This window comes from Rhododendron vialii, chromosome 1a, assembly GCF_030253575.1.
Source record: "Rhododendron vialii isolate Sample 1 chromosome 1a, ASM3025357v1".
Lineage (NCBI taxonomy): Eukaryota > Viridiplantae > Streptophyta > Magnoliopsida > Ericales > Ericaceae > Rhododendron > Rhododendron vialii.
The window spans coordinates 46,831,111-46,844,917 of record NC_080557.1 but is presented as its reverse complement, the minus strand read 5'-3'; the positions used below and the strand labels follow the sequence as shown (position 1 = coordinate 46,844,917).

General features: G+C 38.8%; 1 protein-coding gene across 3 annotated transcripts; it reads right to left on the bottom strand.

Annotated features, from left to right (window-relative positions):
- Nucleotides 1-2,289: 2,289 nt before the first annotated feature.
- LOC131322118 (protein transport protein SEC24 A-like) lies at nt 2,290-13,292 on the bottom strand. 3 transcript variants are annotated; one of them, XM_058353278.1, is made up of 14 exons: nt 13,050-13,292; nt 10,687-11,685; nt 10,442-10,580; nt 8,762-8,952; nt 7,935-8,042; nt 7,626-7,829; nt 7,205-7,436; nt 5,999-6,148; nt 5,711-5,867; nt 4,937-5,064; nt 4,288-4,610; nt 4,026-4,208; nt 3,354-3,594; nt 2,290-2,730 (listed from the first exon to the last, which is right to left on the bottom strand). In XM_058353278.1, exons 2-13 carry the CDS (start codon nt 11,638-11,640, stop codon nt 3,361-3,363), a joined length of 3,003 nt encoding a protein of 1,000 aa, XP_058209261.1. In that variant the 5' UTR covers nt 11,641-11,685; nt 13,050-13,292; the 3' UTR covers nt 2,290-2,730; nt 3,354-3,360. The 3 variants fall into 3 exon arrangements, with proteins under 3 accessions (XP_058209261.1, XP_058209280.1, XP_058209270.1); XM_058353297.1 differs by having other exon boundaries at nt 4,026-4,196; XM_058353287.1 differs by having other exon boundaries at nt 10,442-10,577; nt 13,050-13,286.
- Between the last annotated feature and the right edge of the window lie 515 nt (nt 13,293-13,807).

Below are 13,807 nucleotides of genomic sequence, written 5' to 3'. Positions count from 1 at the left end.
TTACCAAGTGCATGAACTACTACTCCACATACATTTCGGCCTATTTATTTGAGGAACTAATTGTGAAAGTATAAATAATCCAAATACATTGTCTCATTGTATTCAAAAGTGATCGGATTTAAAGAACACCGGTACCGGTTCACACTTCCCATGATATTGTATAGTTGCACATTGTGGCATTATATCCGATGGATGTTTACTAGGAACCAGCTAATTAACCAAAAGTATGTGGTCACCTTGAATATATAGTTTAATCTGATGATGCTCATACTCGGTCAAAACAAACAGAGCCTAACATTTTTTTGCTTCTTTTTCCTAACAGAAGGGGCCGGGTAGGCCCTTAACATTTTTACCAAGCACCTAAGCTACCCCGGCCAATATAGTTAAAACTTTTGTTTATTACCCCTAATAGGAGGGGCAGTTTAGACATTTGAATAAAGATACATATTAATGACAAATTATGGAACATTGGTGTTTTTGGTGGAATGATAAGTGCAACATTTTATTGGGTAGTTAGTTTAAATGTGTCAAGTACTTATGGTTGGGGAACCTTTAGAGGGCATGCTAATTATATAATTGTGTTGGTTCCTTGTTTGTGCTTTTGAGACCTTTCCTTGAAGAATAATCTAATCATGCCATCTAAATCCTAAACATAGGAAACTAGCCAAAATAGGAAAAAGGTAAAAGCTCTTGAATTCTTTATGGGCAACACTGTTGTTGTGTATTAAATCTTTGTGATAATTCTCTATATTTTTGCAGGACAATAACTTTTCATTTTAATAATTGAATGTATCTAGATTTAGCTTGTACGCACCTCAACTAATTCTGAAGCTCTAAAATTATCGATTGGGCAAACCTTTCAGTTGCCCCAAGGTTTGAAATGTTTCACTCCCGTGAAATTCGAACATGCGATCTCATGGAAGACAAACATATATTTGGTTTCTCATGCCCACTTAGCCAAACTGCTTGTGATTCAGGATAATAACTTTAATTATTTATGGGATTAACTCACCCAAAAGACTAATCAAGGAATGACATTTGGGATCATTTCTGCTCATATATATTCCAGATTCTTGATGTAAAATTTCGAAGTGAAGCTGTCTGAGATGGTTTCAGAACACTAATATCAGGATCTAAAGTATAATTTTTTAATTAAGATGAAAAGTTGTGTCCTTTCGGCTTTGCCAAGTGTTTGTTCGATTTAATTCAAAAATCTTATTTTGAAGTGATAGCATTGGATATGAATCGTATTCATGATTAAAAGCAGATCCATTGCACATAACTATTATGGTTCTATTAGAGAAGTGATTTTCACGCCCTCTTTGTTACCGTATGCACTTCATTTTTTTTGTTCTTGTTCCTGTGTATTCATTTACATTACTTTCTAATATTTTTCAAAGTTTATACTAACGAAAGACTAATATTGTAAATACACATGAATAAAGACTAGAAAAACAAGTGTATGTAGACGATAAAACAAGTAGTGCAACGATAATAATTCCCTTTGAATATTGGTGGATAATGGATTGGTGTTCCATCAGGTTTGAAGTAGAAAATAATTTTGCAAAGTTGCTCCTACATGCAAACTATTCACTCGTCAAAATGCAGTGGAAAATTCTAGCACTGCTTTGTAGAGGTAAAAAAAGAGGGAAAGGTAGCTAGGAAAAAACAATGTAGTGAAAAAAGCTAAATTCTTGTGTTGGGTAAAAAAAAAAGTAAGAGGAAAAACATTTACAAAAGGCTTCATATTTTCGGGAATGGGAATGCTGCCAAGCACCCCCTGCCAAGGGGGCGCCGAGTGCCTAATTTGGCCATTCATCTCGGCAATCGACGGGTCGAATCTTGACCAAGTAATGACGGTTCAGATCTGTATGCACTCAAATTCAATCCGGACTGTCAGTGCCGAGATGAACGGCCTCAGCACCCGCTTGGCAGTCCTCAATAAACAAAGGGAGTTAGCGATGGAATGCAGTCATAAAATGATATAGTTTCTTTTTTTCTTTTAGCTTCATAGTTTGTTACAAATGGGGTTGTTGAAGATTGGGATATCCCTCTCCTGTTGGGAAGCTCAACTTGGTATACAGTCCAAAGGACCTTATGAGTTCATAAGCATCCCACCAAATCAAGGAATATCAGTGATGTGATTCTCAGCCCTTCTCAGCGACTTCATCATGTGTCCTTTACTTCGTCTACGGTTAGGTTACATAACCCCACAATGGGTTTTACCCTTTGGCATTTTTCCACTTTGTAATATCCAGCACCAAGAGCCCAAAAATATAAAAGAAGGAAAAAAAAAAATGCCTGATGCATTTCTGTCAAACTATAATATTATTTTATCTTACAGTGGGGGAAAAAAAACTTTGCCTTCAGATAAATGCGAACGTCTGAAAGTACAGAAAAACTGTAATAAACAACAATGTATAATCTAAAAACAAAAATACTAGCTGAGATGAGGAAAAAAATATAGCAAAATCGTCGAAAAAATTGGTAAAATGTCACACAAATAAACAGACCCTTATCCTTCCTTATAGATAAACAACATAAGTTCACATCGCGAGAACCCCCGTCGGATTATGGTAATGAACAAACAAATGGTTGCTTGCAAATCCTGCTCTGCACCCATTTTCCATGAACTCAATTTTCCATGAACTCAACCACCCTTGTTTTTGGCTGGAAAGCCATGGGTGATGGCTGAACACATGTTATTCTGTCTTCAAGTTAAATTTGCTCCTGGAAGGTGAAAAAGCAAATGATGATAAACCACAAAATGGAACAGAATGCAAGATATAGAGAACCTTATTAAGTGAAAATAGAGGCAGAAAGACGCATGCATAATAAGAATTCTACCATATTAGAAAAATCACACTAATATGAAATCGCATGATTTTATGCACCTCTTGGTCCTCCTCCTCATATCCATCAGACCACTGTATACCCCCAATATAATGAACTCGGTCATAAGATGAGGTAAAGCCTCTGCACATCAACAATATCTAAGGGTATGACTAGGATCTTAATCTAACATGAAACCGAATCAACATAATGTTTAGCCAACGTAACTGCCTACAACTGGAATCAAACAGAGGAGCAAAAGATCAAGTTTTTTTGGTCTGGTCATCATATGATGGAGATGGACACAATTTGGTGAAATAACTACGCCACATCTTTCGCATCATCCTTTAAACAAGCACATTTGTGTGCAGCTTTCCAAACAGGTAATTTAGCAATTTGTTTCTTGAAAAATTTTAACTGCCCAAACACAGCTAACAGAACGAACATGTAGTTCTTAGAACGCAATTATACGCAATACTTCAAACAATCCTCTAAGAAACCAGAAAACAAATCTTTCTTACCTCTATATTATGCATTTTGTTGAACTTGTCGGTGTATTTGCAAAATCCAATCAACATAGCCATTCATGCCGCCAACTTGGTCCTCAACTAGGTTTTGAAGGAGAAAGAATCCTTCTCTGGGTTGCTCACCCTGTCTTACAAGGTGACACAACTGATAGTACGAAGGGTCAATCTCCCTAAATTTCTTCACCATTTTCATCAGCTTTCTTGACAGTTCACTATCACGTTCGCATAAATTTACCTGATTCTCAAGAACAAAAGGATACTGAATCAGAGTGGGGATTGATTACTGCACATTAGTAAAGCAGCAGTCGGAGGAAAGGCCTTTGAAGAAAATGACAAATGAAAACAACCAAAACACTAAAAAGGGAAGAAGAAAAAAAGATGGTTCTGCAAACACCCCGGCCAATGAACAATTTGGTGGTATCTACCAAATTTCACCTCCAAACATAAGGGCTTGTTAATACAAACAACAAATGATTTTACCCAAATTGAAAACGAACACAAAGCAGAATAATATCCAGGGTAATATCCTTAGCAAAATCACAACTAACAAAAAAACACCTGAGATCGTAACATCAAAAAATATCTTCAGAAACAGGCACGTGAAGTATCCAATGTTGAGGACTGTTAGCAATATATCGTATTGACTCTGGAATAGCAGAAACATACCTTCGACAAGTCTGTGGCAAAGTCTTCGCCAAGTAGATTCATAGCTACATCAGGTGGAAGCATTTTACCAAACCATATAACAAAATGCAAACCATCGTCATAGATATAAAGGCCTCTTGAATCTAAGCTCTGTGCAGTAACTGGTAGCCTTGAAGTGTCCAACTCATCTGCCTGAGAAGAGGCCTGCAAATGAGAGATGCAGCTGAAAAAATTCACAAGATTAACAGCATAATTCCAACATTTCTAGTACAAAGAGATGTACCTTTAACAGATACTCATCAACCCGAACCAAACTAGGATATAGCAACTTCAACAAATTTTTAACAGGCAAACTCATCATTGTGTACCCTGCTGCACAGCGTTCATCAAGCTGCGCATCAGCATATCCACCCCGAAGGGGTATTGATTTACAAAGTGCTAGCCCATATAATGGCAATAACTTGAGTGATTCTGGGTATATCATCCTGCCTCCCAAGCGATGCTGCACAGCATACAGATTGCGATACTCTCTGAGGGCCTTGACAATCCTCTGTTGAACCGAGTTTCGAGCTTCTTCCAGTTTATAGGACAGAGTTTTCTCAATTGCTGCAGAATAATTCATGTAGAATTGAAATTTATAACTAATCCTCAGATTCAATTGTGAAATTCTCCCTCCGTCCCTTAATGTTAGTCCGCTATTCTATTTTGGGGGGTCCCATACTTTTGTCCACTTTGAAAAGTCAATGTTGAAATTGTGACAACTCGAAAGATAAAAAAGTGGAGAATCACTTTTGCATTGAATTTCAAACTCAAGGGCACTTGTTCTGTCTCCTAAAAGAGTTGGATTCTTCAAAATGGACCAACATAAGGGGGTGGAGGGAGTATAATCAAAATATCTGCCAGTAGGAGAGGGAGCGAGGTGCTTTTTGTACCTAGCCTAGAAAGCAAAGAAATGATGGCTCCAGTATCAGCTCGGCGGTACATCTCTCCTAGATCTGTGACAATTGGTGCTGCTGCAGTATGTACTCTGATACGCCTCTCTCCAGAAGATGAAGTGTATCTTTCAATGGTTAAGTAAAGCTGTTAATAGCTATTCTACCAAATAAAGATGCAATATGATTCAACATGGTCAAGCAAAGTCCAAATTTAGAACAAAACAGAACTCGTGAAACTCTTCCAATACAGAAGGGCAGAGTAACTCAACCAAACCAAACCAAACCGAGCCTTATGTCCCAATCAATTGCGGTCAGCTACATGAATCCTTTTTTTTTTTCTCCATTGAGCACAGAAAGGTAGAGTAACTTATGAAAAATTATCTGACAAAACTGGTATACAAGTTACTAAAATCAAGTACAGACAGCAAATTGGAAACAAAAGTGGTCCAATAAAGGAGTTTAGGCCATGCTCCATTGCTTGCCCTGATGCATCCTGAAGCAGGTGACTCTTTGATTGGCATTTGAATCATGATCTTCAAAGAAAAGAAACTGCACAAAACTATGTCTTGTCATGGTAACATAGGATGAAAAGGACCTTGTGTATGGGAATACAAAAAAAAGTAATCAACTACATCTTTAGGTTTGTCAAGGCTTGGAAATCTGGAAACCAAACCAAGATAACCTAATAAGCAACTTTTCCAAAGACAACTGCCGCAGTTCCATGCATGAGTGGAGGAGTTAAAGTTCTTTAAGATGTAACTAAAAGGATACAATAAAGCAACTTGGAAATATACAGTCTGAGCTGTCAATAATGCTTCTTCAAGACCCAGTTGCATTGCATATGCTTTATCACAGTCCACAGCTGGAAGTGCTAATAAATCAGTGGACCTTAGCATAAAATTCCCATGATAAGATGTGAACTTCACACCTGATAGTACAGCAAAAGGAAAATTAGCTTTCAAAATTGAATAATATGCAACAAACTATCAAGAGAGTTCAAACCAAAATAGAAGCATTGGCTTGGATATGGTAGCATTTAGACTAATGGGATGGATTGACCTTTTCCACATCTTATACGCAGGACGGATTCCCAGGCAGTTTCTCTCGTAAGATCTCTGGCTAACTCATGCCTTAACTTCTCTTGGTGAATGGATGATTGGAAGCTTGGGTAGTAATATACTTGACCACCAGTATATTTTGCCAATGTCCCTTTACAGGAAAGAAAAAAAAAAAGTTGGACCAGTTAGTGGATACAATGATCCGACTGGGTGCGATGCACAAAATAAGAAGCTAAAGGAAACCAAATTGTGAACATGGGTGTGCTGCACCAAATAAGAAGCTAAAGGAAAACAAATTTAAAATTAGTCTGAAAGGGGCGGCAAGGTCTACTATGGAAGACATGCTTTGAGGTTTTTTAAATGAGTTTTGTAGTTTAGATGGGGTTTATAATACAAGCCCTTTCATTTCTAACCAAGGTATCAAAGTCCTAGTCAAGGGAGTGCTCTTCCTGAAGTCTCACAATGCTGCGTGCAACACGCAAGCCAAAGAAATCTCAAAAGTTTTAAAGCCTACTGGTGACTATGGATGACATCCTACCATACACACGATGCCACCCTGCCCTCAACGTGCGAACTATGAAAAGATGGTTATGGTGCTTCTTAATATATTCTACCTCTTTCCATTATATTCAGCTTTGACACTTCAAGAATTATCAACCAGACCTCACATTATCTATTTAACAAGTGAAATCCAATTACACACCACCGTCTTCTTATTAAACTCAAAGTTTTCCATTCTCAGAACTCCATCCACTCACTCTACAAACAACCTAACCCCAATTTCATAGTCAGCTTCTCAAGATTGTATGACCATTCCGTTCTAACTCTAAAACTTGCATGAAAGTCTTGTAAAACTGAAAGTCTAGCTAGCTAGCAAGAATATAATGACGTCAGTTTAGAACTTCTGTAGCCCAAGAAATGGGACAAATTAAAGATGTTCAATCGTTGCCAACAACAAACACGACTTTCTACGTGAAATAGTACATGAAATGAATAAGTCTAGCATGGCTTTTCTGGCAACAATTCTAATAATAAGAAATAAGTTGTTTCTTTGTGTTTGTTGTATCCCCAAAGTCGTAGTATAACACTCCTAACAAATAAACTTAACGAGACACCATGTCAGACAAAATTAATGATTTTTAAGTTTCAATTGGTGACTTAGCACCACTTGACGTGAAATCAGTAGTGTGCTCAAAATTACACATACCTAGTGATGCTATATCAGTGTACTTGTCACTGAACGCATATACATTCACTGCTATCTGGTACTTTGTGCAATCAGCAGCCATCTGTTTGTAAAATGGATCTTCAGGCATTCTTAGTGCCTGCTCTTTATCTGTTCCATAAGCACGAAGATCATCTCCACGCAATCTGAGGCGGCCTACACCAAGCGAAGGCAGTGTATTCTGGAAAATCAACAGTTTACCACCAAGTTTATGCTGCATAGAGACATCAGAGAGGAAAAATGAGTATGTCAAAGCTAAGCCTATTCTGCCAAATTACTTATGCAAAAAATCAAGCAGCATAAATTCATCAGAAGATCGATGAATTTTAAATTTGAGATATAACAGAGCAATAGGCGAGGCGTAACAGTTTGAAATGAAACTGGAAGAAAGAATGGAGCACACCATAACCATAAATGCTGCTTTAAGAGCTGGACCAAAAGCAGATTCCACATTAACATTGTCCTGAAACATGGAGGGTAAGCTATCTACAAAAGCATCCACCACGCTTCTTGATTCTGACAAGTTGACAAGGAGATCATCGGGCAAAGGAACAAATATGTCATCCAAATCTGAGACCACCATCATTTGAGGCTGCATCAAAGATGACTGGCACAGGAAAGACCCCAACTTCATTAAACACATAAAGATTGCAGGCACGAAAAATGAGTTATGTTAGAATCCTTTTTAAGAAAAAACGCTTGGTTCGCTTGCCTTCATGTTATAAAAATGTATACTGCTGTCGAAGGTTATGAAACCAATTTGTGTTCTGGGGAAGCCAGGCAATCTATCCAAACATGATTTAATAGTCTGTGCCACAACCTGTGAAATAAAAAGGTCAACATAAATCCAAGCCTCAAAAAATGCAGCCACAACTGTTTCTCATTTTCGTATTACTTAAAACTAGAGGAACTGGACATTCGACAAAGATACTTTTATGTTATATAATAGATCGTCCAGAAGAGTACCACAGTAAAAAACAACTAAATGAAACTGTCCTTTGTTTACTCAGAAAGAAAGACACTCTATATGATACCCACAAAAGGGAAGCAACCTTTGCACACACCGATATGAGAGTAGGAAAGGTCACACAAAATTTGAGCTCAACACATATATCTACAACGTAAACATAGGATTCATAAAGAAAATAGAAAACAAACTTAACACTTGAAAGGAAAACAATGTAACAGAAACATCTTAAGATAATACACTCTATCTTTGATTCCGTAGTTGCAATGCACCTTGCATTACAGTGTTATTAATACAACATGGCGGACAGTACCTATTCTAGCTAGCCTATATAATAAAACTCCTCCACTCTACACACACACGGCCGAGCGGGCACGAGAACCAACAAATTAGTTCAGTTCCTTGACAGAAAAAAAAAATTAAGGAAAGAACACTAGACAAATGAAGAGAAAGAAAAACAGCGACAACCATAGATCCAAATGTGAATTGGGGAAAAAACGTTTGAAACGATGGTACAGAAAAAATGTGTAAGATGAGTTGCTAAGTCCATTCTGTTAGCTAACACTGCATACCTCAAGCATTCCACTTCTAATGGCAGAAATAGACACGTCTATCAGGAAAAAATATAGCGGCGGCATCGGAGCCCGCACCATGTATTCAGCTGGTGCAATAAATTCCACGCTACCCTTGGTAAGCTCAGGCCGTTCATTCAAATCAACTCTTCTGCCACCAGCATCCAAATGGGCGAAATAATCACCCGGAACTGGGGATGATGAAATAAATAGTCATATACGCATTGCAAAGCAACATACCTCTTGATGAAAATAACAATGTTCTACCACCCGGGACAACAAAATCAGAAGAATTCCTGTTTAGCAAACACAATTACCCAGTAGCCGGCGAACCATGTGGTTTGCCATGGTATTGTAGATTTCAATCACATCCGTTCGGTAGATCTTATTTTGAGAGTTTTAGCTTAAATTTGGAGATTCCATGTTTGAAAAAGTAGGGTGTTAAGTAAACCTTTACGGATTTTCAACTACACAAAACACCATTCCTCGTCATGCGTACTCCAAAATTAGTAAATCTACCAGAGGAAACAAGGGAAACGATGTTCTAACCCCCTAGACTGGAAGTAAAGTAGTGATCCTGCCTAGCAGAAATATATTGCCAGGCCGCTGGTGCAGCCTGTGACTTGCCATGTGGATTGCAATCTACATCCAATTTGGTAAATCTTATCTTGAGCTTTTTCTAGATTAAATTACTAGTTTATCCAAGTCTTATCCAATTTAGTTAACTAAAGCTGTTGTCCATGAGGTCTGGTGTTCAGTATATCTACGCATTTTCAGCTTATTTGCTTTCTCAGCCAAAAATCCTTGTCATAAGCTGGGTTTGGGCTGATTTCCTAAAGCTGCAAATAAGTGAAACCAAGCAGACTGCTGCAGACCTTCAGAATTCCACGCAATGTAAACAATGTATGCCTTCAGAATGAATACATGCACCATGGGAAACAATGACGTGTAGCAAATACAATCAACTAGGCAGCTGGTGAAGCATGTGGTTTGCTATTGTTTTGTAGACTTCAACCTACACCAGTTTTTTTTAAAGCGTCGCTTAAATTGTGAAATCTCATGCGTAAGTACTTGAAAAGAAAATAATAATAACAATAAATCTTCCTCAATTTTTAAGCTTATTTTCAGCTTTAAAAAGCTATATTTTCTAAGCTGGGTTTGCTGATTTACGTAAGATGGAAATAACTGTTGACCCGTCAGTACAATGTACACAATGCCATTCTCACTTGCAAAAAACTCCTCATCGAAAAGAGACAAACTAAGTAACGAAAAGGCACGGATCATATCAGTATTACAACAGAAAAAATAAAAAAAAAATCCCCGTGCATTTTAGCCATTAAGGAACCTAGCAAGAAGACTTAACATCCAAGTTTACTTCTACATTTTTGACATGGCTGATCAAAGTTGAGTGCCGTAATTGTGCTTAATGCACTATGATAAGGACAACACCACCATACCTTAGGCAGTAGAAAGACAATAGTAAAGATTATGCATTTCTAGCAGTGTCCCTGATGGGGTATCCTAGCACTTGAGACTTGATGGGGTCAAAAAATAGATATGTAACATAGCAGATCATCAAGTGCAATTCACTATCTACATATAAGCTGTTATAAAACCCCAGCACTTCCAATTCCAAATGAAACAAACCATGCTTTCTTCTACAGGTAGTCAGAAACTTACCGTCATTAAGTAAAGAACAGATGTTGCAACGCCACTTTCTTCCCCCATCTGTGAATGTCACATATGGGTTCACATATGTACGGCATCTTCTACAACGAACAATGCCAGTAGCGGAAAAGTTAAGTACCGGCACCTCCTCCTATATGAAGAGGGTTCATAATAAGTGTAAAGAAAAACAGAAGCATAACAGTAGACCATTTCCAATATCAGTGAAGTGAAAGAATTCTGGGTGCATAGATACTCACTCCATCAGGAGCTTCTGCAAGAGGACAAACAACTGCTCCAAGAGGCAAGTGCCATTTTGAAACCAAAGATGAAGAATTTGGTATGGCGCTGGTTGTAAGACACAGATATCTGGAATGACAATTCATAGGATACATTTCAGCCAAAGAGTTTGGCTCCACGTCCCCATCCAATGGCCTTGGCAATACTTTATAATCAAGTCCAGGGTCAAGTGATCCAGGAATAGAGGCAAGAGAAAGAGAGCTGAAATCTTCTGTCAAGCCCTGCAGAGTTCCCATCGGAGGTCCAGAGCCTTGTTGTTGCATCTGCGCAACTGGCGGAGGGTGAACATAACCTCTTTGATGAGAAAGCAAATGGGCAGACGTTCCAGGTGGGGGAGGACCATAACCTCCTTGATGGGTAACAAAGGGTGCAGGCTGTACAGGTGGAGGATGTGTTAGAACAGCAGATGGCCTACTAGGATACCCAGGAAAAGTGGACGGAAATGGCTGAGGACCACTCATTCCTGATGGCAAATGGCTTACGCTTTGAGGTGGAGATCCCATAGGCACGGATGGTATCTGGGGCTGATGAAGAGAAAGGGGTGAGGACCGAAGATGAACTCCGGGAGGTTTAAATGGTGAGGTAAGAACTGGCTGGCCAGGAGCAGAAGGGCGTAGAGGAGGTGGTTGAACTGTCGAAGAAAATTGTGGTGTTGGGAAATGCTGCGAAGGTACTGCAGCTGGTGGGCCATATGATGATGGTGGAGGTGGCATATATGGAATATTAGAGTTAAGGGTTTGTGTTGGTCTAAAGCCGGATGCTTCAGATCCAACCACTGGCCCAGAGGACAAGAAAGGCGCGGTAGTCTGTGGAGCACCTGGTGGTGTAGGTCTATAAGCAGCAGCAAAGGGTGGACCAGCAGGTCTTTGAGGGATACTACCATAGTTAGGATCTTCAGCCCTCATGGTATTCATGTCTCACCCTTGCTCGTGGAAATGGCTATGCTTCCATGAATAATCCTGTGAGAACATGAACCCAGAACTTGTTATTTTTCGTGGAGATAGATAGTACTCTGTATTTATATATAGCGAAGTCCAAGCTCACAGAGTAAATCTCTATGTACCCAACACAGGAAAAAGGAAATATTTTCAGACTTCAGAACAAAGTTGAAAAATCATAAATATACTCAGCACATCAGTAGTAGCATAATATCTAGAAAGCTTCAGTATATTGGTTGATTGAGACAAACAGCATGTTGTCTGAAGTCCCACTTCACAAGACTTCCATACTGTCGGGCTGTCAACTCTTAAGTAGAGCAGTAACTAACAAACATTGTACTTTGGTGTAAATCCAAAGTAAGTGCAAGTCTCGTTGTAGTCACTTGGATGAAATGCAAAAACCTCACGTTTGTTCTGGTCTGAATTGCTTCTGATTACGCTCTTTAACATGAAAAGTCAAGACAGTCATTTGGACAACAATTAAAGAACTTTTGTACTCTGACCACTAATAATCTTGATATGGTCTCCATTCCATTCCACCCAAAGTTGAACATAAAGAACAACTACAAAAAACATCCACTCCAGCAAAGCTAAAAGATGAATACCAAAAGAGTACGACTTTACAAGCATCAACTATCAATGAATTCCTAGAATTTTAAAGGGAATGGTGATCGGAATTCTTCCTGCTTCTCGCATCATTACACGAAACTCAATCCGTCAACTTTAACCCAAACAAACACAATACAAAAAAGATAGTTCAAAAATCAGAGATGGACACAAGATTCAAGTGACGGATGGGACAACATTATGAACTTTTTTTTGAACATATGGAAGACGATATCGATTACGCCAATACAAATTGCAAAGATACTACCAAAAAACATATATGCATAAAATATTGCTCACCCATATTTATTCTAAGAGAAGAAATAATAGAAGCTAGTGTTATATCTCTATGAAAAATCAGAATCGAATTATGTGTTCAACACGCCTTCATAATGTAACATTCATTCATAACAGAATTTGGATGGACGGGTGCTAGATTTTTAAAAGAAAACGTTGTGTGGGCGAACAGGTATAAGCTTTAGACTTTCTACACAAAAATACTACTATAACTTCAAAGAAAGGTTGAAACTTGGGTAGGGCGGTCGCCCAGTTCATCAGCCCCTCGGTCTGTCCTTCAAATTCAAGTACACTCTCTGAAACAGCGAGGCACCCAAATTACTAAATCACCACACAGAAAGCACTAGAAAACCCTGATCTCTTACAGGCTAACTATTGACATCCAATCAAATTGACCAATGCGGAAGGTCCAATTCAGTAACAATGCCAGATACCGGGAAGGAACCAGTAAACCCGTCAGAAAAGTGATGAATACAACTCACAATTATCAAATTTGCATCGAAGGTGTCGCGGGCAGTGATGTGGTGGCTGGGAGGCACGCGTGAATGGAGATCTCGCTCGAAGTTGCAGAGAGTAGGCGATCGCAAGTGGTGGAATTTGAATTGGTGAAGGCTTTGGATTGGAACTAGGGCTTGGAAGACAAGTCCAGAAATTGGGGGAGGAGAGAGACTGACGGAGATGGAGATCGATCGGACTATCGGAGCGAGGAGAGAAGGAAGAAAGGAATTTTACAACGCCTAGAGAAGAAGAGTATTTATTTGCTTGAAAACTTTTCGGGCTAGTTTGTCCGAACGTTCAACCCGGACCGAAACTTTGTCTGGCCTCCGAAAGTCCAACCCGGGGCGGACTCGGAAAGCCCAATCCTCCCTAAAATTAACGACCCCTCGTGTGTCCATGAACGGAGGAGTTGAGTTTTGTTCATTCTCCACGTGATCCACGTGAGTGAATATTACATTTTTTTTTATTGGTAAAAATGGTATTAATCCTACTATAAAGTGATGTTATGCTTACCAAAAAATATATTGCACGTAGTATTATTTTAACAAATAAGAGAGGGTAATATTTTTGCACTCTGAACGGAGTAGCATGTGAACTCAAGCTCGAATTTTTGGCTCGTTTTCACTCAGCTTATTCGGAAAAAAATTGACTCGTTAAGAGCTCAACTCGTCAAGTTCGAACTCAAATTTTTTGTTCATTTTGTAAACGAGTCGAGTTCAAACTAGACAAAACTCGACTCGGC